Consider the following 27,905-nt stretch of genomic DNA (forward strand, 5'->3'; position numbering starts at 1 on the left):
ATCATGAGGTAAGCAAATTCTTCCCTTAAACCTCAAGATCCCATCTCAGCCCAGCTCAAAACCCACTACCTTCTCGGTACCCAGCAAACCAAGAAGCTTCACTAACTTCACATCTTCCAACTGTTTCAGTCCAACCTGCCTCAAGAACTCACTAGTTATGGTAATCATCCCACAACTAATGTGATCCTGAGCTAACTCCACACAGAGATTCAGATCTCTGAACTCCTCCACCAGCTCTATCTCTTTCACCATCATACTAGACATGTGGATGGATTTCCTACTCAGCGCATCCGCCACAACATTGGCCTTCCCAGGATGATACATCAACTAGAAGTCATAATCTTTCAGAAACTCCATCCACCGCCTCTGCCTCATGTTCAGCTCCTTCTTATCAAACATGTACTTCAAACTCTTGTGATCACTGAAGACGCTAAACTGAGCACCATACAAATAATGCCTCCATATCTTCAAGGCAAACACAACTGCTGCTAACTCCAAGTCATGAGTAGGATAATTCCTCTCATGGTTCTTCAGTTGCCTTGAAGCATATGTCACTACTTTCCTATTTTGCATCAGCACACACCCAAAACCCTGGTGAGAAGCATCACAATATACATCAAACGGCTCACCAGAGTCGGGCAACACCAGCACAGGAGAAGTAGTCAACCTCATCTTTAGCTCATCAAAACTCCGCTCACAGACATTTGTCCAAATGAACGGCTGCTCCTTCCTTGTCAACTAGGTTAGAGGCGCTACTATCTTGGAGAATCCCTCAATGAACCTCCGATAGTAACCCGCCTGACCCACAAAACTCCGAATATTAGTGACAGTTCTTGGACGCTCCCACTGCAACACTGACTCCACCTTAGCCGGATCAACAGCAATCCCCTCAGCTGAAATCACATGTCCCAAGAACTTCACCTCTTCCAACCAGAACTCACATTTTGAAAGCTTGGCGTACAACTGCTTCGCCTTCAAAATCTCCAGCACCAATTGCAAGTGCTCTCCATTCTCCTCCGGGGTCCTTGAATAAATAAGGATGTCGTCAATAAACACCACCACAAATTTATCCAAGAAGGGCCGAAAGATCCTGTTCATGTAATCCATGAACACTGCCAGGGCGTTGGTCACACCAAACGGCATCACAACATACTCGTAGTGACCATACCTAGTCTTGAAAGCGGTCTTAGGTATGTTACCCTCATTCACCCTGATTTGGTGATATCCTGACCTCAAGTCAATCTTCGAGAAAATCGATGCTCCCCTCAATTGATCCATTAAGTCATCTATCCGGGGAAGTGGATATTTGTTCTTAATGGTCAACTTGTTCAATTGCCGGTAATCAACACACATTCGAATACCTCCATCTTTCTTCTTCACCAACAACACGGGAGCACCCCACGGTGATACACTCGGCCGCACCAACTACTTTTCTAACAGGTCTTCCAACTGACCTTTCAGCTCAACTAGCTCAACTAGGGCCATCCTATAGGGAGCCACCGACACTGGCCCCACACCTGGAACCAAGTCAATGCTAAACTCTATCTCCCTAGTAGGAGGCAACCCAGGCACCTCATCTGGGAACACCTCAGCAAAATCCCTCACCACATCTATATCAGTAATGACCCTCTCAATCTCCACACTCATGGCAGCAAGCAGAATACATCACTCTGCTCCGTCCCTCAATAATGATTCAGCTTGGCCAGCTGAAATCAACAGCTCCTCTTCCACCTGAGGAAAGATCAACCTCATATTGGCACAATCTATAAGGATGCGATTGGCAGACAAAAAATCTATCCCTAAGATTATGTCAATATCCACCAAAGGTAAAAAAATCAAGTTCACCTTATACCTCCTCTCATTCACCACAATTGGACAGCCAGCACACAGCTCAGAAGCAACTACCGAAGCAGAAGCGGGCGTCGACACTAGCAGTCTCAACCCCTACCGACACACCAAGCATAGCAGCACATGCATAAGAGATAAAGGAATGAGAAGCTCCAAAGTCAAACAGAAACATCACATCCTTACCAGCAGCTTTACCCTTCCCCTTCACAAGATCAGAAGAAGTAGAAGCTTCAACCCCAGTCAAAGCAAATACTCTCCCAGCAGTAGTAGGTCTATTACCCCTCTAAGCATCACCTCTTTGAGCACCCTTATCCGGTCTATTTCTGGCAGGACAGTTGGTCAACTCGTGACCCATCTGATGGCACCTGAAACACCGGCTCTCCGTGTGTGGACAATCCCTAACATAATGGGGTCTAGCACACCTATAGCATCTGAGAGTGGCACCTCCACCCTGTCTCCCTCCTCTGGCAGAATCAGCAGGTTGCCTTATGACAGGACCCCCTTGCTGTGGTTGGGGCCTATCATATGGCTTCCTCTGAATTCCCCTTTTCTTGGACCCAGCTGGTCCTTCAGCAGTCTTAATCACATGGTTGCCACCTTCCAGCCGCTCAACAACCTTCGCCTTCTCCACCAAGGCCAGAAAATCCATGATGGCCATAGGCACCACCACCCTCTTCAGCTCTTGTCTTAAACCCTCAGCAAACTTCCTGCATTTCCAAGCCTCAAAAATCGCTTGCGAATAGAAATGAGCCATGTGCTCGAATCTCATCGCATAATCAGATACAGACAGCCCACCCTGGTGTAACCGCATGAATTCAACCTCCTTAGCGTGACTCACGCTCTCTAGGAAGTACTTCTCAAGAAATACCCTCATAAAGCACTCCCAGTTCACAACAATACCTCTAGCAATCAACATATGGTGAGTGCCTCTCCACCAATACTCAGCCTCCCCTACCAGCATCTAGACAGCATATGTCATCCTCCTCTCCTGAGAACATCCCAAAACTGTGAAGATTTTCTCCAGCTCACAGATCCAGTGGTCAGCTACCTTTGGGTCTGCATCTCCCTTGAACTGCGAAGGGTGGCATTTCCGGAACTCAGCTAGATCTCGGCTCTCCTGTGGCCCAACTGGTCTTGCTACACCAGCTGCAGCTCTATCAGCGTCCATCCTAGCAAAATAAGCATTTTGCTGCTGCATAGCTATAACCATCATTTCCATGGCACGGGCTATCTGCTCATTGGTTCTAGTCATTGTCTACAAAAGTAACAGCACCTTCAGTATATAATAACTAAACCAAACAACAAACATCAGCATAGAAATCAACAAAGAAATCAGCACAGCAATCAACACAACACAGAGCTCAGCATAACAAAAGCCTAAAGGAACCACTCCCATAGAGTGTCCACTAGACTTGAACTGCTCTGATACCACTAAAGTGTAACGACCCGCCTGGCCGTCACATAGCAACAACATAGCACCACAATGACAAGAGCATACATATATAAAATAAAATATATACAATATGTCTAGCCTGGGGCTCAATGTACAAAATACATCCAAATTAGCCAAACTAGTGGCCAAAAATAACAAATAGTAACTCCATCTGCCAGCTGTAGACCTGCCTCAAGCACACCAACCTATCCTTGTTCTGCTTCCATACACAGTATGATCATTGCAGTCCAAATCACATAGAAACAACAAAGGGTAAGCTAGTGAAAAGAATCAGCATATATAGATATATAAGTACAGCAATTATAAACAACCACAACTTATCAGCACATCATCTAGTTCAGCAATTATCAGCATACAACTCGTCACATATACAGCTCACATCATTCAGCAAAAATAGCAGTAAACAAACAATGCGTCGTCACGCATATCAGCTCGGAGATCTCCTACAACAGCTCAGTCTTACGGCCTACAACAGTTTATATCAGCATGCAACACAGCACAACAATATTATAAATCAGCTCAACATTCATCAATAACATCTCAGCTTAGCAAACATCAACAATTTCAGCTAATATCAACATATAAATAATGATCACATTCGCGCCTGGTGCACTCATGGTCGCACCTGGCGTGGCCCAACTAGAGAGCATCAGGGCTCAAACGCGCCCGGCGTAATTCCAATTGTGCCTGGCGTGCTAGGAGGCAGAGACTCCAAAGAGCCTCACACGCCCGGCGTGCCAAACCTGCGATTGGCGCAAGGAAGACAGAGACCTCCCCAAGGTCTCACGCCCGGCACAATAGCAATTGTGTCTGGCGCCACCTCTGGCAGAGACTCCCAAGGAGTTTCCATGCCTAGCGAGACGTAATCACGCCCGGTGCCACACCAGAATCCCAAAATACTAAGTTACTACCTGATAGTGCGCCTAGCGTGGTCCAACCACGCCCGGCGTGAGCCATCCAGGGGCATCCATCCTCCAGCTCGCCCGACGCACACCACTTGGGGCCGGTGGGCTCGACAAATGGAGTCCTCTAATGGTCACGCGCCCGGTGCCAAGAACTGTGCCCGGCGTGCTACCACGCAGCAACTTTCCAAGTTCAAAAATTTCCATCAAAACTTGCACAAACAACCAACAAATCCACATGCAAACCATCCAAAACTTCACATTTTCACCAAACAGCTCAAAAATACCATCTTTTTCAACATGCAACCACAAATTATCAAAAATCCAAATTTCATCAAAAACCCCGAAAACTCATTTTCAACAACCACAGTCATAAATCATCAAATCATCAGACCATCCATGAGTTGCTAAACTCATCTTCACATAGCCAGCATGAATCCTAGCTTCCCTTACCTCGGTGAAGAATTTCGAGCTCTAGGAAGAGAAGAACGAGAAGAAGAAGATGAGAAAGCTCCGCACGGCTACACGTTGAGAGAACGACCCTCTTAGTTGCTCACCGCTTTAGCTAGAGAGAAATGAAATCAGCAACAAGGTTCAGAGAATTTGTGGGGAAGAATAGAGTTCAAGAGGGAAAATGAGAGTGAGTGAGAGTGAAAATGGAAAGGAAAAGGAGAAGGGGTCTCACAGTTGCAACATTGACAAGGCTCTTGACACCTTTAATAAAGTCGTCAAACCTCATCCCGCTGATCTCTTCCCCCACCAAAATCTAGTAAGCAACAATTTCTTGCAAAAATAACTCTCCCTCTTCTTCAAGCAACTCATATTACCACGTAGGAGTGCTCCAATGGGAAGAAACTATCCATTGAAATGATAAACGGGACCAACAACTCTCATTGGAGTTACTCTAAGCAAAGACAGAATAAAGATGCCTGAGAAAAGTTCCCTTAATAAAACAACTTCTTCCATTATTTCTTTAACATAATTAAATATCCTATAATATAAATATATATATATATATATAAAATTAAATAAAATAACTCTCTTATTTCTCAAGAATTCCTTAGTTAATTAAAATATATTAATTTATTTAAAAATTTTGAGGTGTTATAGCAATTAACTAATTTATAGATTTAAAATAGGAAATAAATTAAAGAAAGTAAGATTAATTGTTCTTTAAATGTTCATTTATTTATTTTTATTACATATTAATAGCTTACGTATTGAGTAAGTCATATGGAATGTATTAATGTGTTTTTGATGACTATTACTTTCAATCGATCCCTGGCGTCTGAAGTTTGATGTGTTTGGAACACGCTAGAGGGCATTGCAACTTGGTGCAAACGGGAGAATTATTTGGTTTTGAAGCATTTAGAGATAGAAATAAAATAAGCATAAATCAAGTTCAAAGAAAAACTTAACTAGTGTTTGGAATATACGTTAGAATGGGATGGAACATAAAAGTTCTGTTTTTTATTTGATGAAATTAAAAGAAAGAATAGAATGGGACTAGGGATGGTAATGGAGTCCCATAGGAGCGGGTAATAGTAAACCCGCCCTCACCCCGCTAAATGAAAATTGGCTCCATACCCACCTCATATTCGTGCGGGTATTTATTAAGCGGGTATCCATGAATTTCTTGAATACCCACAGATATTCATGGATATCCATGGATATTTATAAGTTTTTTAAGAAATTAAAAAAATTATATTACAAATAATTTTAAGTTTATATTTAATGTCATTGAAATATTAAAAATAAAAATTTAATGTTAATTTTGAATTTGTATTTAACGTTAATTTTTTTAAAATAATAATAAAAATGTATTATAATTAATAACTTAAAATACATCAATCTGACAAGTAAGTTAAAGTTTCATCACAAAGTTACAATAATTCAATCTCATAATTCCAAACGAAAGTAAACAACTTAAAGTACATAAATCTTATTGGTCCAATCAAAGTTAGAAAATTAATCAAATTATATCTAACATAATTCTATAACATGCTTAACACATGTTAGTAACTTCATCAACCTCACTTTTGTAAGAAAATAAGACGAGAGAGTGTAGTTTTAGGGCTGTGGTATAAGGATAATTAAGATATTTAAGAAATAATATTATACGGGTATCCGCGGGTATGGATATCATCATACCCGCCCCCGCCCCATTTATAAACGGGTAAAAAATTATTTGTCCCCATTATCCGCGGGTACCCAATTAGCCTATCTATTTATTATCCGTAGTAGATTTTATCCGCAGGTACCCGCGTGTGCGGGTATTTTTGCCATCCCTAAACGAGACACATAATTAAAATAGTGAAATACTTTTGTTTCCTAAAACAAAGTGGAACTATCTGGAACGAAATAGGAGATTTTATTAAACATTTTTTAATAACAAAACGCACACCCAATTAAAAAATAAAACCCTTACCACAATCCTTTTTCGCCCGGTACTATTTGCTATTCTTTTTCCCTCTCCTTGTAATGCTCGTTGCTCCCACTACATACAAAGATAAAACAAGTTTTTTTTTTACCGTGTTATTTGTATTATTGGAATTTTTGTGCTTTGTTATTTGCATCATATAAATTACTAATAATTTGAATTACTATCATTTGTTAATAGAGAGAATGTTGGACTCATTCAAATCAAATCAATGTTGTTATATATATATCAAAAAGCAATTTAGTATTTTTTTAATAAATTTGGTTTGTGAGTCTGTTGGATTTGTTGTCTAATTTTAGTAAAAAATAGTTTATTCTATTATTATTATAATTTTAAATTTTTAAAAATTAACGTAAAAGGAACAAAATTACTTTCTTTTTTCGTACAATAGAAAATATAAACATTTAAGTGTATTGAAAATGTAAAAAATATACATAACGAGTATTTTAGTCTATCAACAATATTTGTTCATAAAGTGCTTATGGGTTGAAACATACATTACTACAAAGTTTTATTTTATTTTATAGTATTTTTTTATTTCTTATGATATTGAAACTTGATGTTTTATTTTATTTTTGGACATTAACACAATGTCATTATTGTTATAATTAATGCATTTATTTGAAACTTTACAAGTGAAATTTTTAATATTTTTTTCATTTGAAACTTTTTATATAGTAATAACAATATATTTAAGTTAATTATATTTTATAAAATACATTTTATCAAATATTTCATATTTATGTATTTAGAAAATAATTATAAAATATAAATATTAATATTTTATAAGAATATTATATAATAATAGTCATAAAATAATAAATGTGAAAAAATGTTCTATTCTATTTTGTTTAGTTTTTTTATACTTAACCAAATATTAAATAGAATAGGAATATATATGTAATCAAACATAATAATCTGTTTTGTTCAACAAGCACCAAATACAAAATAGAACATCTGATTCTGTTTTGTTCTGTTATTATCAAATACAGAAAAAAAATATATTATTATTCTGTTCTATTTCGTTCCCTTATGTCTCATTCCACTATCAAATACTACTTTAGGGATATGGTTCCCTTATGTGATAAACTATCTACTCCCCTATTTCAATTATTATGAGATTTTAGATAAAATCTAACAATTTAATCTTAATTGTTCTTAAAGTTTGGTCATATGCATCAGAAATTGTGTTTCTCCTTGAATTAGGGACGAAAATATAAAAAATATTAGGAGCAAAAATTTATCACACAATAAATAAAATTAACAATGATTAATAAAACATTATTTTAATAAAAAAATCATATAACTCATGATTATGATTAATAAAAAAAAATCTTGTTCAATATTAAGATTTTGATAATTTCTTCGGTAGAGAGTGTCTTTGTACCAAATAAATATAAATGATATATAAATATAGATATCGTATAATATTTGTATTATAAATTCTGAAAGAGTCGGTAAATTAATCAATAATTTTGATATTAGGGAGTTATCGCAACGTCCTTCAACATGCGTAGTGCAATGCAATTACTTTTAAATTAAAATATTGGTTGATAAGTGAGTTGAGCAGTGTCGGAAGAGGGGCAAATTTTGAAAACTATTTTAATTTAAAATTAACAGCAAGAAGTTGTGCAATAAGGAGGCAAATTTTTCTGTTTAGGAAAAATTTAGTAGAAGATGTCAGAGAATCATAATTTTTATAATGGTCAAAATTTGGTTGGTTATTGACTAAATGCTTATAAATGTTAGTTAGGGATTAAAGATTTTTATTACATTAAATAATTAAATAAAAATTCTAAATCAAAATATTTATATTTACATATGTAAAAGAAAAATTGTTGGCACAAATTTCTGTTACTTCATATAAAAATATATATGTCATTTTTTTATATTTTATTTCTTAATATATATATATATATATATATATATATATATAATAAGGTATTTTGGAACAATTTTTTACACTCAAAATAAATATATTTTGGTCATTAAATTATTCAGACAATGAAGGGTATTATATTTATAAAAAAAATGGTTTCAATTTTGTAATTTTAATATTTGTGGAGATGGCTATATATAATAGAATGTGAGGATGAGATGAGGTAGTTGTGGATGAAGAAATGGAGGAAGCAAAGGGATTAGTGAAACATATAGTCCTCGCAAAGTTTAAGGACGACGTGGCTCCGGAGCGGATTGAAGACCTCATCAAGGCCTATGCTAAACTAGTCCATCTCATCCCACCCATGAAGTCATTGCACTGGTTACCTCTCTTTTCTATTCCTTTCCTTTCTTTCTCACTCTTATCCGATATATATATATATAAGTTAGTTTTAATTTATAGAAGAATTTATTTAATTTTTTTTAAAATAATATTAGAGTCGTTGATTCAAGTAAGTGATTAGATAAATATAATGATTGACAAGTAGATATATATATATAAGATCTCTTATATTAAAAGTTTCCTTAATTAAGATCTCATAGAACAGGGAGTATTTTTGTAAGAGTAATTTTGTATTTTTTTAATAGTTTTTAACTAATTAAAGATAAAATATTTAAAAGAGTTTGTCATATGGGTAGTATTTATATATTGTGAATAGACCAAAACGTAAATTTCAATGGTTCAAGTAAGGCTCAGAGGAACAGAAGTTTGGATTGTTCATAAAATTACATGTTAGAGAAAAGATAGAAATCGTATAGGTGATTGAGAGATTTTATTCAATTGCATTGCATCTTAAGCATGCTTGCACTTGAACCCTTTTTAGTGACTTGATTAAAACATTTAAAAGCAATATATGTAATGCAGATATATATGAATTATGTAATGTAGGGGCAAGGATGTAAGTGACACAAATCTGCATCAAGGCTTCACTCATGTCTTTGAATCAACCTTTGAGAGTATAGAAGGTGTTGCAGAGTATGAAGCTCATCCTGCCCATGTTGAATATGCAAATTTATTTCTTTCCTTTGCGGAGAAAATTGTTGTGGTTAACTACAAGCCTACTACTGTAAACCTTTGATGGGAGAAGTAATGCCTCATTCTCTGCTAGTGTTATCCTAAAAATAAATTTCGTTTCCTCTTCAAACAATTTCTGTATACACTATAATGCTCCCTCTTGTCATGAATTCAGTGCCATTCTTTGGAAGTATTTCTTCATGCATCTTTGTTCTTATAACTAATTTTCAAAGCATATCTCTTAAACTATTCTGTCTTTTTTTTTTTTAATCATTTTTCAAAATATATCCTTACAACTACTTCTGATTAAAAACTTATTATTAGTCATTCATTTTTACTTTATTTATAAAAAATGCATAAACATATAAAATGTCTTTTTTACACTAATAAACATATAAGAATTGTTGGATTAACAGAAAAATATAATAATGAAATCAATTACTAATTATATTATTATAAAACAAAGGTTTGTCATGATGTGATAATACTACATTGATTTTTTTATTAAAATCTCATTGAATTTTTTTTTTATTTTTTAATTTATATAAAACCCATAAAACAACATAAGTATAGTACTTAAGATTATTATAATCAGTATATATTTTGATTAAATCAATCAAATAAATCATTAAATATCAAATAAATTTTTATCGAATTTAATACATTTTTAGTTTCTCAAATTTAAGATAAATTTATTTCTAGTTCCCTTAAATTTAAAATTGGTATATTTAGTCACTTTAATTTTAAAAAATATTATTCTAGTTCTTATACTCAAATGTTGTTAAAAAATCTATCAAATATTGTCGCATAAAATCTATCTACTCGTATCCTTGTTAATGAAAACATAATATTTAACCTAGTTGATGCTACATAATTATTTCAATTTTTCACTTACTAATATGTTATTAGTGAACTGGAAAACTAAAATAATATTTTTAAAATTACATGGACTAAAAATAACAATTTTAAATTTGAGAGACCAAAAATAAATTTATCCTAAATTTAAAGGACTAAAACATATTTAACCCATTTTTATTTTATTTATATAATGCTAACAAAATAAAAGCACTCCATGTCTTAAAAGAGTTTGACAAACACAAATGGAAAGTGGGAATGAAATACATGACTCATTGGCTCTAGTGCAAGTGGGAGATTGTTGGAGAATAATTAAATATGCTCAAGATCCAATTCATTATGTAATCATATCCAAATTGATAAATTGTTATTATTTTTATTTTGTTAAATAGATAAAGTCCTTGATTAAAATTATACTTGTTTTCATAATAAAGATTATGATAATGATCAAGAAACAAAAGTTTGTTATTATTTTAATCTAAATTGTTCTTAATCATAGGATTATTGTATATCGGACATCAATAAATCTGAATAAATCAATATATATGTGAATGTCTTTATAGGATAAAGATTAATAAATTTCATTTATTAATTACATATATAGATGATGCATATGTGAGTATGATCATTTGAACTGACTCAATTGAGAATTTCTAATGGTTTACATTACCTTAATTCGTCAATAGAAATTTATTAAGAAGAAACTAAATGTTTTTTTACATGAGATTATCATAGTGATTAACAAGTAATTTATTATATTTTAATTTCGGACACCTAATGTCTTAGGGTACTAGTTACATGAATGTTGGATATGATCAAATGCTTGTAGAATTAATGATAAATCAAGAAGGAATCCATCAACTCTTGATAATGAGTTTGAGCTCTATTAATAAAATATTCTGGCAAAAAAAATTGATTGAAAGAAGAAATGAATTTCTTAAGTCAATCGTGATAGGTTAATTTAATGGAATTTGACGATAATACCATATTTTAGAGTTAACTAAGAGCTGTAACGATGGAAGAAAAATGTTATTTGTTCTTCTAAATTCTTGAAAGTAAAATATTACTTTATACTATCTGGACGTTAAGGAATATTGTTAGATGTCTACCTTGATTAATATATTAATTTGATGAATTTATTATCAACTTAGTATTGAACTTACAATGTCATACACAAACGAGTGTTCTAGTCTATGTTAAAGGAATTATTTTAACATTTGATAATTAAATAAGAGTATTTAATTTGATCAAATTAAATAATTTAAAGTGAAATATTATTATATTCTTTGCTAGCACTTAAAGTATACATAGTATAAATTTTTTTAAATATCTTTTGAATTTCAAATTGGAGAAAGTAGTTCATAAAGAATATATGATTAAATTATTATACTTGATTAGTGTTGTTTATATGGATAAATAAGAGGGGATGAAAATCTTTAAAGATACATATTTAATATTGTTTTTATTTGAAAAATAAAATAAAATATGAATCTTTATAAAAAGAATGCAATCTCTTAAAGATACATAATTGATATTGTTTTTATTTGAAAAAACAAAATAAAATGTTACTAATTTCCTAATTTTAGGAAAAGGAGATCTTTATTGTACTATAATTATGACTTTTTAGTGCACAAAAAGGAGATGAATTTTACTACTATCTCTGCTATATTCTTTTTCACATATAATTCTTAAGCATTTTATTTTAATTTCACTTTTCAAAGAGTTTGAAAACAGAGGTTGGTCTCAGTGTGGATACATGTAAGATTTTCACATTATTGAAGAGAAGCTAATAATCGGATAGATAATACACTTAAAGTAAATAAATCTTATTATTCTACATGTATGTGTTATGAACACTGTATTTTCTTTCACGTACTAATATATAAAATGATAGCATATTAAGAAATTATAAAGGTCCATGAGTCTTTCTTAAAAGTCTTTTATAAAATCTTAAAAATTAGTAAATTCTTACAAAGTTTAAAAACCTCCATCTAATACACTTCTAATTAGATATAAAAAAAATTCGTAGTCGTAAAAGAGTTAAAAAAAATTAGGTAATTCTTTCCCAAGAAAATAGTAATCATTAAAGCTAGGGATGACAAATATATCCGTACCTGCGGGTAATACCCGAACTCGTCCCTACTTTGACGGGGAATACCTGGTTTGACCGGATATGGATACGGGTAAAACTCGATATATTAAATCGGGTACGGGTATGTACTTACCCGCCCCGTACCCGTGCCCATACCCGTACCCGTCCTCGTTTCCATTTTTAATTTAGTACTCACTTTCAATTTAATTATATTAAAGAATTTTAATATTTTTTTATGTGTGATTATTTATTATAATATGAGATAGAGAAATTGTAACACCCCGGAATTTCTACTATTGCAATATCAATTATTATCTATTTTTATATATTTATGAAGATTATTTTTTATAGTTATTTTAGTTAATTAAAAGAGTTTTTATAAAATATTGTAAAGGTTTTTAATAATTTAATTATTTGTGAAAATTTTTTGTAAAATTTTGTTTTCCTTACGCCGGAACGGGCTGTTCCAAAAGTGGAACGAGCCGTTCCAAACAAAGAAAATATGTTATTTTTGAAGCAGAAGAACGGGCCGTTCCAAAAGTGGAACGAGTCGTTCCAAGGTAGAAAAGAGGCCTATTTGGGTTTTTCCAGAACAGGTCGTTCCCAAAGTGAAACAGGCCGTTCCAGAGTAAGAAAAATGCCTAAAAAGTTAAGTTGGAAACGGGTCGTTCTTTTTATGGTCAATTTGTGTAAAAGTGAACTCCAGAACGGGTTGTTCTAATTTTAGAACGGGTCGTTCTGCTTTTTGGAAACGGGCCGTTCCGATTTTAGAACGGGCCGTTTCAGTTGAAAATTTTATGTATATTTAAAGGATCCGGAACGGGCCGTTCCAAATTCAGTACGGGCCGTTCCGAGTACACCAGGATGCCTATAAATAGGGGCAATGAGGGTGAAAAATTTATACTAAGTAAGAAAGTAAAATCTTAGAGAGAGAAAGAGAGAGAGAGAAAGAGAAAGAAAGAGAGAGAAAGAGAAAGAAAGAGAGGGAAAGAAAGAGGGAATACAGAGGAGGAGGTCCTGTCCAAGTTTTAGCTCTGCTTATCCAGGTAAGGGGGGAGTGAGAAACCTCGCTCGGGGGTGTGGGGATAATTGTTGGATAGTTTGATTGTCGGATTGGCCCCCAATCCCTTGCCATTGTTCTGTTTTATTTTCTTTTTGCTCTACTTTGTTCTTTGTTGGAAGTAATAAATGAATATGTGATTAATGCTAAAAATAAATAAGTTTTAATATGAATAAGAATGCTTTCTGTGGATCTCTGTAAATTCCTGTGTGGACCTTATGAGGAGTATTTATGACATGACCATGTGAATATGGACAAATGACATGAGACCTAAGAATGGACTATTGAGACAAGATGTGATTATGAGACTAAGAAAAATGATGACATGATGTACTAAATGAAATTTTGTAATAAGTTAAATGTTGAGTCAATGAAATAATGAATGTATGACATGCATCATATGCATATATTACTCTAGGTGTGCCGCTGAGGCCGCATACCAGTGATGCTAACAAGGTGTACCTTAGGGTCACCCACGACTAACAAGATGTACCTTAGGGTCACCCACGACTAACAAGGTGTACCTTAGGGTCACCAGTGATGTAACCAGGTGTGCCTTAGGGTCACCAGTGATGATATGTGAAACTTCCTTATGGTGCCACATGCATGCATTTATGAGTCGAGTCCATGACATCATTGCATGATAAATGAGTATATATGTGATATTGATTATTTATGTGTATTATTTACATGTGACTTATATTTGTTGTGCGTGTGCGTGCTATCTAACCTTTATTTCTTCACCTAAAACTGAGTGAGATGTTTCTCACTCCCTTGTTGTTCTTGTATATGTTTTAAATTATGTTGTAGATGATCATCATCATGAGGATGTTGGTGATGAGGCTTAAGGCTTCAGTTGGGCATGCTCTAATAGGATGTGACATCGGGCATAGCTAGGCTTATTTTTGGGATGTTATTGTTTTAAAAGCTTTAATTTTCTCTTCTTTTGTAATTTTGAACGTTCTTGAGAAAAGACCAAAATGTACATCTTTGTCATACTATTTTATTACATGATTTAAAAGTTATAAATTAATTCTTAACTAGGAGGCACTGCTACCTTTGCTGGAATTAATCTATATTTTCTTTTGTATGATTTCTTGAGTTTTGATACTTACGTGTTGACCTTTTTATGATTTATGAGTTACGAATGTGAATCTTCTACCTTATCATAATTGAGACAATTATTTTATCCATGAAAGAGGTTGTCAACTATGAAAGATTTTATTTACTCAAAAAGAAAAAGAAAAAAATTATTGTTTACATTTATTGTGTATTAATGTTGGGGTAAAGAGTGTCACAGAAATAACCTAATTATAATTATTATAATAAAAAAATTTAAAAATATCATATTTTTTTACAAAAAATAAAAAATAAAAAAATTAACGGGTACGGGTATACCCGATACCCAACGGAGACGGGGATGGGGATGAAAATCACATACCCGACAAGTACGGAGATAGGGATAAATTTGGCTCGCGAAGACAGAGACGGGTATCATGAAACCCTTACCCGCCCCACCCGTTGCCATCCCTAATTAAAACCTCATTAATACCATCAATTGAATTTATTTAACAGCTATTAAGACACGTTAAAAAAAAAAAAAAAACCACTTAATGTTAATTCCTTTAATTTATGTATGCTTTTTTTTCTTCTTATTCTACTAATTAGTTATTATTGAGTTACCTTGAATTTTACCCCGTATTTTATTGCCTAAATAATTTAGTAGCCATATTATTCTTAAATTGAAAATAAAATATTGTTCCACGTTACTTATATATATATATATATATATATATATATATATATATATATATATATATATATCGAATTAACTTATATTTACGGATTTAGGCGGACAAAAAATGACCAAATAATCATATTTTTATCAATAAATATTATAATACACTTAATAACTTCTATCAATTTTTCTTTCATATACGTTCGTATAAATATCCAAATTTATATTTATACCAAATATTAGTAAAAAATAAGTCATTCAAAGTTCAGTATTACATCTCATTTAACTTATTTAACACGTAACGATACCTATTAATATCTAATTAAAAAAATAAGATAATATATATATATATATACTAATATATAAAAGGGGTATCTTTATCGATAACCACCTTGGTCTCCACTTTTTGGGACTATTATACCTTTTTATTTTAAAAATTAGAAAAAATATTTTTTTAATCAAACTTAAAAACTTGAAATTAATGAATTTATACTAATATATAAAGAAAATAATACTTTCAATAACTACTTTTGATTTTTTTATTTTTACATGGACCATTTTATCTTTTCTTTATTTTTCAATAACTACATTTTTTATGAGTAACTTTGCATTTTTTTCTTTATTTATTTATTTTTTTCTTTTAATACAATGCAAGCACAGAGTGCCTTTTTCGGTTTTTCCTACTAGTATATATAAAGATGATTCATTTATTTTAGGAGTAAGTCTACCTATACTTATTTCGTTTAATAACTCGTGCTCTATATTAAATTTTAATAATATCCAACCGTTGAATTTAAAGTTCTTAATATAGATTAAGTCTACAATTTTTTAAAAATTTTGAAAACCATTTAATACTTCATTTCATTAATTTAAATTAACAGATAATTATAAAAACATTTTATACATTGATTTGAATTAATGAAAAGAAGTATCAAATGATTTTTAAATTTTTTAAAATTTATAGATTTGATCTATATATTAAGAATTTTAAATTCAATAATTGAATCATTGAAATTTGATGTAAAATATGAATTATTGAACAGATTAAATATTTAGACTTATTAATCCCTCTTTTATCTATCTATATATATATATATATATATGGTGAGAGAGTAGAAAAGTATCATGGATTTAATTGGGATTAAAAGAAGTGAATGGTATTTATATTTTTCACACAAAATCTACTCTATAAGAGAATTCATAAATATCTATGTACTTTTGAATACCGGAAGATATTTTATAAGTTAAAGAATCTTAATTAAATATAACTATATTTTCATTGTTTATTTAAAAAATCTTAATTATCTTCATTGAATATCATCAAATTTTATTATTCCTTTAAAATAATTTAATTACTACTTGAATTTTTTTATATTATTTGAAAGTCTTGATCAAATATTACAAATTTTTTTATAAAATATATTTTTTTAAATGTTTAAAACTTAAATATATTTTTAATTTCTATAATATATATATATATAGATATTTATAAAGACTTAATATATATATATATATTTGTTATCTTGTTTTAACCCTTATAAAATACTTAATAATATGTGAATGATTTTCTTTTAAGTTTCTACTATTTTCTATATCCTTATAATATGCAAATATTTTTTTTTTAGTCTCTAATATTTTTTTATCAAAGGACAAACTCATAACGAAAACAATATAATAAGAAATAAAATAAAATATGGATATATTATAAAGAAAATGATTTTTAAATTTAGTTTATCCTTTCAAATTTGTTTGAATATTTAATATATTTTATTAAATATTTTAATTATTTAAGAATAAATATTAAATTATTTCTATACTTTTACTTTCTTACTTTATATGTTTAAGTAGAATAATTAACGCATACCCTCACATAAAAAAAAATAATACTTTCATCTAGTCATATTGTTTTTGCTGAATTTTATAAATAAATAATATGTATATTGGTAATATAACTATATTTGTTTTACTTTGTCGTTTAATGGCAAAATGTCATGTATATTGTTCATTTTTATAATAATTAGTAACAAAAAAATGATTTTTAATTGATTTATATGTAAAAAAAATTACATTTTGAATTAATTATTTATTTTTCATTTTGTTGAGATGCCTATATAATACAAGTTGAGAAGTAGGAGGGTGTTGTGAAAGAAGAAATGGAAGAAGCAAAGGGATTAGTGAACCACGTAGTCCTCACAAAGTTCAAGGACGACGTAGCTCCAGAGCGGATTGAAGACTTCATCAAGGGCTTTGCCAATCTAGTCAATCTCATCCCACCAATGAAATCATTCTCTTGGTATCTTTAGTCTCTTTTGAATCTGTTAGAAATTGTTTTTTTTTTTGAGTTTTTTATTGGAAATTAAAAAAAATTAGTAAAAAAGATTGTTTAATTATTTTCTTCTCTATGAATATTTATTCGGCAATTTATTCAAATAGTTAAGCAAATTCACAATTTCAATGGCTGATGTAAGGCCTAAAGGAATAGAAGTTTGGATTGTTCATAAAATTACATGATAGAAAAGATGGAACATATATAGGTGATTGAGAAATTTTATTCAACAATTGCATTGCATCTTACTCACTACACATGCTTGCACTTGAACCCCTTCTAGTGGCTTGATTAAAACATTTAAAGGCAATAATTATCTAATGTAGGGGTAAGGATGTAAGTGACACAAGTATGCATCAAGGCTTCACTCATGTCTTTGTATCAACCTTTGAGAGTACAGAAGGCGTTGCAGAGTATTTAGCTCATCCAGCCCATGTTGAATTTGCAAATTTGTTCCTTCTCTGTTTCGAGAAAGTCATTGCCATTGACTATAAGCCTACCATTGTTAAATTGTAGAACTAATGCCTAATTCACTGCTAGTGTTCTCATAAATAATAAATTTGGTCCTCTCCAAACAATTTCTGTATACACTAGTAACACTACAGTGCTCCCCCATGTCTTATATTGCGTGTTATTCTATGTTATCTTGAGAAATAATCAGCAATAAGTTACCTATAATTTTACCTAAAATGGTTCAAAATGATCAATCTGGATTATTGGATTAGTAAATTGAGGTACATCTCTGTATAAGGGAGGTTGGGTTGAGAAAAAGTATATCAGTGAAATTTGTTTCTCCTATTAGTAATATTTTTTAAAGCTACTGTTTTTAAATATTAAAATCTACCAGTACTAACACAGTAGAAAGTTTTACACATTCTATGCAATAAAACACATGCAGGCCAATCCCAGGACAGAGCAGGGATGGGATCAACTTTAAAAAATTAAAGTTAAAAGTTATTTGAAGTTGGAAGATAGTAAATGAGTGTTTATTGGAGTATCTGAGGACTAGTGATACGATCAAAATGTATATAATAAGCTGATTTTGTGCAAAATTGAGTGGATTCTGATCCACTTCTTAAAAATGTTTTATTGGCCAGATCAATGTAACTAGCAAACCCAATATCGATCGAGTATTTGCTTGTCCTCCAAAAACATGTTTTACCTTGTGTATTAGAAGGGAATGAGTAGCCACATGTCACACCGTGTGACATGCTACGTGACACGCAGTGAGATACCTATCCAACTCAACGTGAGACCTTTCGATCATTCTGTCTCGATCCTTTTGATCTCGTTGGTTGCCGATATACCAAGATGAATTATGTATGACCCTGTCGACCTATGCGGATGGTTCGGTCCTTTCGGTCACCTCAGTGGCTGAGAGACCTGGATGAATCAGGCATGGTTCAAACAACTTGATACACCATGTTTGAGTGTATCGGCTGTCTAATTCACCGAGGTGCATATCCTCACCCACAATAGTGACCCTCACTCTCTCGGTTAGACCAAAAGTTGAGAATGTCGAGGTGTTGCATTATCGAACCTTGCTATAACAAATTGCATAACTAACAAAGATAGTACGAGTTTAACAGATAATCTGTTATTAGTTATCGTATTACTTAATTGATAATCAAGGAATAAGGCTCGCCATATCTAAATCCATTATGATTAGTATAAATAGTCATATAAAATAAGATATTATTATTGTTAATTTATTGTTATTATTATATTCATGTTTGTCTTGATTTAAGTGTTAAAATATCTTTTGTAAGTACCTCTTCTCTTGCTTTTTTACTTGGAATTCTCGTTCGATCTCAAGATTCTAAATCACACGTGAAGATTATTAGTGTGCCCTCATAGAAGTACACCTAGCTAAATTTTTCCTACTAGGATGTCGCTTAATCCATTTCTCATGCTTCTTAATAAACTTGGCTGCTAGAGTATTAGAGAAAACACACGTAAATAGTTTTAACAAGTTTATACACTTTTTGACTTATATCATAATAAAGTGCCATGACCTCATTGAAAAAGCTTTGATTGTTTCACAGTAGTTTCAATTAGGATCGATCATAATAACATGTTATTAAAAAGTTAATCATAATAATTAATTATCGGTTTTATACAAACCAATTGATTAAAAAATAAATATAAAATAAAAAGTAACCATATATAATAAGTAGATATTTAATAATAATAAAATTCATCAAATGTTATTTATTTTTACAAGAGCAAAATTATGAAATTAAGAGGATAAAATAATACAATCGTATAAAATTGGAAATCAGAAAATACTCATAATATATATTTTCTCTTTTACTCTAATTACACCATATTTTCTTCCTATCTTTTTATTTATTTTTTATTTCGTCATGAGATCATTTATACATCGGAGATGGCTAACAGCATACATGCATATCATTCTCAAGTTAGTCAATAATTCTAATGAAATTTAAAAAAAAAATCTTCAAAAATATAATTATTTACTCATTTAAGTCTTTCTGTTAAATAAGTCTCATTTTTTAAAACAGAAGTGTCTACGTAACACAATAATGTCATATAACATACACGTGGTACATATGTAGAATGACATGTGTCACATGACATATATGTTCCACATAACATATAATTATAAAAAAAAATCTATTATTTTAATCCTTGAAACTATAACAATGTGTCACTTTAGTCCTTGAAATTGTAATTAAATATCATTTTAATCCCTAAAATTTTAACTTGATGTTATTTTAGTATCCAAATTTTATCATAATTTTATTTTAATCAGATAATTATGACTTAAATATTTACACAATAAATAGATAATTAAGTTAATATTGTAAACATTCATCCTTCAATTGTCAAATTTTAATTCTTTTTTGTTCATTTTATTTTATAATACATAAATAAAAAAAATCCAATATATATTATTAAAATAAAAAATAGAATATCAAAGACAAAAAAATGTAACTTTTTAGAAATAAAAGTAATAGATATTTTTTACAATAGATAAATAAGAAATAATTTATATAAGAGAATTAATTATGAAAATAAAATATACATATTGAGAAATTAGAAATTATTTTTATTTATGTATTTTAAAAAATAAAATGGATAAAAGATGGGGAGAAAATTGACAATCAGAATAAGAGATATGACATATTTAAAATTAAAAAAAAAATAGTATTTTAGTTTGTACAATGCACATGTTAAATGTTTGTTATATATAACCAAAATTTAAAATAACTTCAAGTAAAGAGTTATTTTTTTTAGGGCTTTAGGGAGCTGTCCTTTTCTCTAAACTCAAGAATTCAAAGAGGAAAATGCAAAAGCTTCATGAGCAAACCTTAGAGATTCTTGTCCTTCATCAAATGTTTAATGAAGTTAGGGAGAGTGAGAGTCATCTCTTTGGGAGAAAACTAATTGTGGGTAAGGGGATTAAACCAACCACCTTGTCTATTTACCTAGTTATTAGAGAAACTCGTGATTTGACTTGGGGAATGAGGATTAGAGTTCTATATATTTTTTATGAGCCTTATACATGATAATTGAATTGTATGTGTGATTAACTTTGTGTTGAGTGTTTTGATCATGAATCTATAATTCTTGTGAGAATCCTAAGTGTAGAGTAAAGTGAATTAGTAAGGGGTAATGATGTTTTAGATGCAAGGATGTTTAATTAAGGACTTAATTGTACAGTAATAGACTTGAATTTGAGATTTTACCAATTGGATTTGGATTAAAATTGTTAAGAAATGGTGTGGGGAAAGTTAGAAACACAAAAATCATATAATAGCATGTTTTGGATTGTCATGGCTCGCTCAAGAAAGTTTGTGACAAAGTTTTGGGTAGCAACTTGCTTAAGCAAATTTTAGCTCGCTCAAAAAAACTATCTCTTAAGCGAATAATTGGCTCCCTTAGACGAGTAGATGGCCAAATTTGCATTTTTGGCCTTCATGAAAGTTATAATCATAGATGTTAGCTTCCAAATACCATTGCAATCACCTTAAAAAAAGTCTAGAACTCAAGTTATGATCAACTTAGTGAGTGAGGGTCAAGTTGTTAAATTTAGATTAAAATGATGAGATTTTGTACTTTTTAAGCATGGTAGATGGTAAAATAAGCTTTTGAGGTCAACATAGAAGTTGTAAACAATTGTACTAGCTTTCTAAAAAAAATTGTAATCAACCTGATATCATAAGTATAACTCAGTATATTACATTTAGAACGCACAATGTTGTAGGAGCATAAGATAAGAAAAGATAGTTTGAGAGTTGTAATGGTGAATTATTTTACCCTTAAGTGTTTGATCTTGAAAATAGTTTGAGAAACTTATATCAATGATTAAGAAAGATAAAGAATGAGATAGAACATTTGTGAATGAGTTATAATGAAGATACAAAATTATGTTTGTAAGACCTTGTGTGTGAAGCTTTGTGCTTGTATGCAATATTATATGTTTTTGTGTGACGTCCATGATATGAAATGTCTATGCGTGACAAGATAAATTTATATGTGATAGGAGATGGTTATGCGTGATGTGATATGAGATGTTTTGAGAATGTTGTATGCAACGTTCACTAGTGGAAAAAAGACTTTTAAAATCGGTTATTTTGGACTTTTAAAATCGGTTATGGAACCGATCTTAAAAGAGCCGATTTTGAAAAGGTAGACTTTTAAGATCGGTTATTAACCGATTTTAAAAGAGACTTTTAAAATCGGTTGATTTATAACCGATCTTAAAAGTCTTGACTTTTAAAATCGGTTATAACAGCAACCGATCTTAAAAGTCTACTTTTAAAATCGGTTGTTATATAACCGATCTTAAAAGTCAAGACTTTTAAAATCGGTTATGTAACAACCGATTTTAAAAGTCTACTTTTAAAATCAGTTATGGCATAACCGATCTTAAAAGTAGTGATTTTTTTTGTATATTTGACTTGTTTTGAGAGCACCTCAGAACAAAAAACCTGCAGAAAAACCAGACAGTTTAAAATATTTTCTCAATGAAGCACAAATCGCATACAAATGACAAGATGATAAATGTTAATCATATATATATAATTGAATAGTTTTAAATACATCTAATACATAAATGGACTACATTGCTCAATGAAATGTAAGTTATAACTAGTTAAAGCAATACTATAAAACATAAGCCCAAACTAGTTAAAGTAATGGTCAATAAAAAATGTGGCCCATTGCTCCCTAATGATGTTTATGTCCTCTAGCGGCAATGGTGATCGATCTATAAATATCTGTTAAGAAAAATTAAAATAATTAGTAATAATTCATAAAATATATAGAATGAGAACTTAAAACAAAAACTTTCAAAATTGTAAAACTTACTTCAGTCCACCCAGATACTATTTGTGAATCGACAATAGTATGCATTGTCTTCATTACATAGTATCCGCACTCATAATTTCCTTTTTGTTTATGAGACTACAAAAAGAATATAAAATCAATTTCAATAGAATAGTAATTAAAAAAAATTACTAAATTACTTAAAAAAAATATCATTGCTAGAATTAAAATCTTACTTTAGGAGAGACCCAACTCATTTTTTTCTTCATCTTTGAACCCTTAAGTATATGATATCTTTCCATGGCCCTAATGATAAAATGATATTATGATTAGTGTAAAGTCAAATGTAATGATAATCAATAAAAGAAATTAGATATTTTTAAACAATTTACCTATCTAATAAATCAAGTATGTTTATTTGTAATATTTTTTTGTAATTAGCTTATTATCCTTATTCATATATTCTTAAGGATTTATTGAATTGTTTATTCATACAAGAATTGATATATAAAATCCAACCGTTAATATAAATTCAGTGATTTTTTTATTTTCTCTCTATTTATCTTCTTATTTAATCATATTAATTATTTATCACATTTATATTTTTCTCTCTTTTTCTAGTCTAGTATATATGATAACAAGGTGTACATCTATTAGTTTTGTATGAACAAACCGAGGAAGTTACCACTGCCAGTTTGATTGACGTGTCACTTTAAAAGGATGCCACGTGATCATGTATGACCACTTACTTTTTACATTTAAATGCAAGAAAGATGAATGCTGTAAAATTAAAACTTCACTTCTCGTTCATAAAATTCTTATGGAGCTGAAAAACTGACTTCACCGGGCTTTCATATTTTTGGAAACTACTACTCTCATAACCTTTTTATTTCTAATTTTATGATCTGTTTCTTTTATTTACTAACTAACCAAAATGGGAACATTTCTTAGACAATAGGAAATCAACAGGGAAAATAGTCACTACTGGAAATAAACATGTTTATTATTTATGAGAATGAGAGATTACAGAGGAACCAATATTCCTATTGCCAAGTGCTAAGCTCCTATAGGGGGCAAGGCTCTCTGCTCATAACTAACCATCAGATTGTTCATAGCTCTCCATCTCTTTCTCTTCCCTAAGCTCCCATATAACTAAATTCCTCTTACAAAACCTGCTATATTTTTTTATATAAGTTTTTATTCTATTTCTCTTTTTTTATTCTTAAAATTGTTCACACAAGGTAGAAGTTTGTTTCTAATATATGAGTTAATTTAGAAAGTATTTTGAAATTTTGAAATATGTAAAAATTAAAGAAGTGTAAAGATCGAGTAGAAAGAAGTAGCTTCAATCATATGCAAGTATTGATAATAAAATGTCACCTGTAGTTTCACAAGACCAGACCGTAGTTCAGAGGCGTATCCAAGCTTCTTAGCAAAGGCATCAGCCTGCATAAATACACAACCAAAATCAAAAGGAGAAATAGCACACACACATGGAAGATCAAGTCTATGCTTGGTCTTGGTTGGAGTTATAAAAGGGTAGGTGAAAATGGAAATGTATTTGGACAAAGTAACTTGTAAACAAAATACATTGACAAGAAAAGAGGGATGAAAAGAGAAGAAAAAGCAAGTAACCTGAAATTCAAATGATCTGCTCACAAGGTTCAAACCAAAGCTGACCAATTGCTGTAGGGGGATTACAGTATGCTGCAATTAAATGCAGGTGAAAGGATGTCAAGTGCTACGGAAATAAAATCAGCCAAGGTTATATAAAAAGAATAATGGCACAGAGGCTCAAACTTGGGACCTCCTGCAAAATACTTAATTAACTATTTCGAATGCTTAAACATTATATATATCATGTTAATTGAATATAGACCATGCAGGTAGCAGGTTATCTTAAAAGAAAAAAATATAATCAGATTGTTAGCATAAAAGTTGATTGTATATAGACCATGCTGTAGGGGGACTGGCTGTGTAACAAACCCAAAACTTCAAAATAGATTAGTTGAATTTCGCACCAGAGTATATCCTCCAAATTGCAGAAGTGTAAGAACCTACAACAATATATTAAAGCATAATCTCATAGTCAAATGTTGAATTAAATACAAATACATGTTCTCAGCAGGAAAAAATCGTTATACCAACACGAAAAGAAATTCTTTTCTTTTCTATCGTTATCAAAGCTTCAAAACTCTAGAACTCATCGCATGACTTCAGTTTTAAGAAAAAGATCTAACCAAAAAAAGTAAAATAAAGCAACAAAGAATTCAAATGGGGAAAAAAAGAACAAGCTAATAAGAAAAATGGTAGCACGAATGAAATGTACCTTTCACGGGGACCAAGGGAGTTTGTAGTTCAATGTATATAACTCTCCACATTTGAATTCTGGACAAAAGCAATAAGCTTCCACTCATGACCTGTCATTCTCGTAAGCCAAAAAAAGTTATGAAAGAAAAGTAAGTCTTGCATTTTTGGCCCGCTCTAGTTATGTCTAAAGTATCAACACCAACCAAACTAGTGTGATGTCCATTATTTCAAGCATAAATTTCCAAAGCTCACTACTTAAAAGAATACAACAGTTAGCAATCTCATATTATGATTATATAGTGTAATTAAAAGAAGAGGAACATACAATTATAATGAGATAAATAACAGAAATGGAAAGTAACTAAAAGTTAGTATCAATTATGATCATGGTAAAGGAGTTTAATAATAATGAAAATGATTGATCCAAGCAATGTGACACCAGTTATCCTAAACAAGTGTTTTTCAAAGATCAGTTACACAAAAGGTGCCAAGGTCAAAAAGAAGCCTCATAGAGACTGGTTGGTTAGTTATTAGATTTTGATACCATGACTACATATGAAGCAGTTAGACTAAAAGATGCTCAAGAAAGGAACACGATGATCGTCATTAACCGTGTTACAAGAATTACATGACACTGACAACTAACAACCACGGTCATATTAACCTTAACAAGAGAAGGAAAATTTATGCTTCAAAACTATTCCTAGTTTATTTTATGATGAACAATGGTTTATATAAGTGGCACTTATCTTGAGGGAGTGCCTACCTTGAGAAGAGAGGAAGGGTTAGGAGTGTGCATGGATTGGTTTTTCCAAAAAAACTGCACCGAACTGAACCTCACCATTTTACTGAACCGGTTTATAAACCATTTGAACCACTTTAATAAACTGGTTTAAAAACTGAATTGCTTTAATAAACAGGTTTATAACCGGGTTTAAAATTGGTTTCATAACCAAACCTGATTTTGAACTAGTTTTAAGAAATGAACTGGTTTTAAACCAGTTTTAAAGAATTGATTTTTCTATATTTTTTTCTTCTATAAAAGCATCACAAACCAGTTTATTGCCTTTTCATATATTAAAATCAGTTTCAAAACCTATATTTTTTCTGTTATAAAAACGTCAGCAGTTTAATGATGTTTCCTATATATAAAGGTAGTGTAAAAAAAAAAAAGGCATAGTACAGCGAATGAACCAAGTTCCAATTAATAAGCCACAATAAGCAACCAAAAATATCAAATATCAGAACGCAAAAGTGCACGATGAGGCAATTCCCATTCTAGGTCAAATATGTATGATACAACACTCATAGAAACAAATCAGTTGTAAAAGTATTTGACAATTCATAATTTAAACCACCAAATTAACAAATATAAAATCACATAATTAAGACAGAGAGTGAAAAATAGCGAAATAAATAAGGCATAGTGCAAAGGCAAATAAAAATAAATAATAAAAAAAAGTAATGAGTAAGGTAAACGTGAAGGAAACAAGGTTTGAAAGAAGGAATATAAAAAAACCTGGTCGTGATAGTTGTAGCGTCGACGAGCACCGAAAGCGAAGCTAATGCCCTTGGCCATGTCTCTGTCGTACATGGCTCTTCGCGAGGGATCAGACAAGGTCTCGTAGGCCTCCTGCAGCTGAATAAACCTCTTGGTGTGCTCCTCCACCCTATCGGGGGGCAACACGTCAGGGTGGTACTTGCGCGCGAGTTGCTTGTACGCGCTCTTGATCTCTGTGATGGAACCCGATTCCGGTATCCCCAATAGGTCGTAGAAGCTGACTTCCATTACCAAACCCTCCCTTAGGGTTGCCCGAGGAAACGCCTGGGCCAGGGCCGCCTCCCCGTGGGCCGGCCCAACAGCCGACTCCCCCCCCGACGCCCAGAATCGCTGCTCGCTTCCCGGAATGCTTATGCCGTAACACCGCATCTTTCTCTCTCTCTCTGCCTTTCTCAATTCTCAAAAGAAAAAGTGGTAGTTGCGTTGCGACGATGGAGGAAGAAGAAGACCAACAGAAGCTTTCATCAACAAAAACGAAGCTTTAGTGAGGTCCCTAGTCCGCGAAGAGGGTCACATATACTCCCTCGCCGCAACCAAGTAAAAACATTCGCGTGTGGAAGAATCAGAAGGAGTTTGCAAGGTTTTAGTGAAAGCCATCGTGAATGGGTAGAAACCCTAAGCACGAATGAAGGAAAGGGCAACAACAAGCTTAAAAACGAACCTGAAGCCGAACAGACAGCTGCTTCTTTGTGAACCTGGACGAACAAAGCAGATAGTGGAGGCCGAAATTGTTGAAACGTAAAAGGGAACATAGAAAGGAAAATCGATTATCGTAGCTTAGTTATAGGATATTTAAGATCAGGAACCGATTTTGTATATACAAAATTGATTGCTTTATAACCGATTTTAAAAGTAGTAAAAAATACATGATTTAAAATCAGTTAAAATGTAACTAATTTTAAAAATACTTTTTAAAATTGGTTATATTTGAACCGATTTTAAATGTATACCTTTTAAGATCGGTCATAAAATAACCGATCTTAAAAGTGTTCATATTATTTACAAAATTGTCATCGCGTCACTTTTAAGATCGGTTACCTTGTAACCGATCTTAAAACTCTGATTTTAAATC

At 31.6% G+C, this 27,905-nt stretch overlaps 3 protein-coding genes across 7 annotated transcripts; 2 read left to right on the forward strand and 1 right to left on the reverse strand.

The window, feature by feature from the left end:
• Positions 1-8,730: 8,730 nt before the first annotated feature.
• Positions 8,731-9,801, forward strand: LOC109801542 (stress-response A/B barrel domain-containing protein HS1). Its single transcript, XM_020362641.3, has 2 exons — positions 8,731-8,903; positions 9,471-9,801. Exons 1-2 carry the CDS (start codon positions 8,764-8,766, stop codon positions 9,658-9,660), a joined length of 330 nt encoding a protein of 109 aa, XP_020218230.1. The 5' UTR covers positions 8,731-8,763; the 3' UTR covers positions 9,661-9,801.
• Positions 9,802-17,465: 7,664 nt separating this feature from the next.
• Positions 17,466-18,474, forward strand: LOC109801579 (stress-response A/B barrel domain-containing protein HS1). Its single transcript, XM_020362689.3, has 2 exons — positions 17,466-17,634; positions 17,994-18,474. Exons 1-2 carry the CDS (start codon positions 17,495-17,497, stop codon positions 18,181-18,183), a joined length of 330 nt encoding a protein of 109 aa, XP_020218278.1. The 5' UTR covers positions 17,466-17,494; the 3' UTR covers positions 18,184-18,474.
• A 4,218-nt stretch (positions 18,475-22,692) lies between these two features.
• On the reverse strand, positions 22,693-27,624 carry LOC109802201 (uncharacterized). 5 transcript variants are annotated; one of them, XM_083077615.1, is made up of 7 exons: positions 27,495-27,624; positions 26,792-27,291; positions 24,598-24,669; positions 24,343-24,408; positions 23,199-23,268; positions 23,005-23,100; positions 22,693-22,913 (listed from the first exon to the last, which is right to left on the reverse strand). In XM_083077615.1, the coding sequence occupies exons 2-5, from the start codon at positions 27,200-27,202 to the stop codon at positions 23,242-23,244; spliced, it is 576 nt and encodes a 191-aa protein (XP_082933741.1). In that variant the 5' UTR covers positions 27,203-27,291; positions 27,495-27,624; the 3' UTR covers positions 22,693-22,913; positions 23,005-23,100; positions 23,199-23,241. The 5 variants fall into 5 exon arrangements, with proteins under 5 accessions (XP_082933741.1, XP_082933742.1, XP_082933740.1 ...); XM_083077616.1 differs by adding an exon at positions 25,292-25,382 and having other exon boundaries at positions 26,792-27,616; XM_083077614.1 differs by having other exon boundaries at positions 26,792-27,614.
• Positions 27,625-27,905: the final 281 nt, after the last annotated feature.

Source organism: Cajanus cajan, chromosome 6, assembly GCF_000230855.2.
Source record: "Cajanus cajan strain Asha chromosome 6, NIPB_CcT2T_4, whole genome shotgun sequence".
NCBI classification, from domain to species: domain Eukaryota; kingdom Viridiplantae; phylum Streptophyta; class Magnoliopsida; order Fabales; family Fabaceae; genus Cajanus; species Cajanus cajan.

Excerpts from the sequence above, each read along its gene's own strand:
- LOC109801579 (XM_020362689.3), top strand. The coding sequence starts at position 17,495 with ATGGAAGAAGCAAAGGGATTAGTGAACCACGTAGTCCTCACAAAGTTC. Across the intron at positions 17,635-17,993 it reads CCAATGAAATCATTCTCTTG|GGGTAAGGATGTAAGTGACA; the intron begins GTATCTTTAGTC and ends TATCTAATGTAG.
- LOC109801542 (XM_020362641.3), top strand. The coding sequence starts at position 8,764 with ATGGAGGAAGCAAAGGGATTAGTGAAACATATAGTCCTCGCAAAGTTT. Across the intron at positions 8,904-9,470 it reads CCCATGAAGTCATTGCACTG|GGGCAAGGATGTAAGTGACA; the intron begins GTTACCTCTCTT and ends TATGTAATGTAG.
- LOC109802201 (XM_083077615.1), bottom strand. The coding sequence starts at position 27,202 with ATGCGGTGTTACGGCATAAGCATTCCGGGAAGCGAGCAGCGATTCTGG. Across the intron at positions 24,670-26,791 it reads GCTACAACTATCACGACCAG|CATACTGTAATCCCCCTACA; the intron begins GTTTTTTTATAT and ends ATTTAATTGCAG. Across the intron at positions 24,409-24,597 it reads GCAGATCATTTGAATTTCAG|GCTGATGCCTTTGCTAAGAA; the intron begins GTTACTTGCTTT and ends GTATTTATGCAG.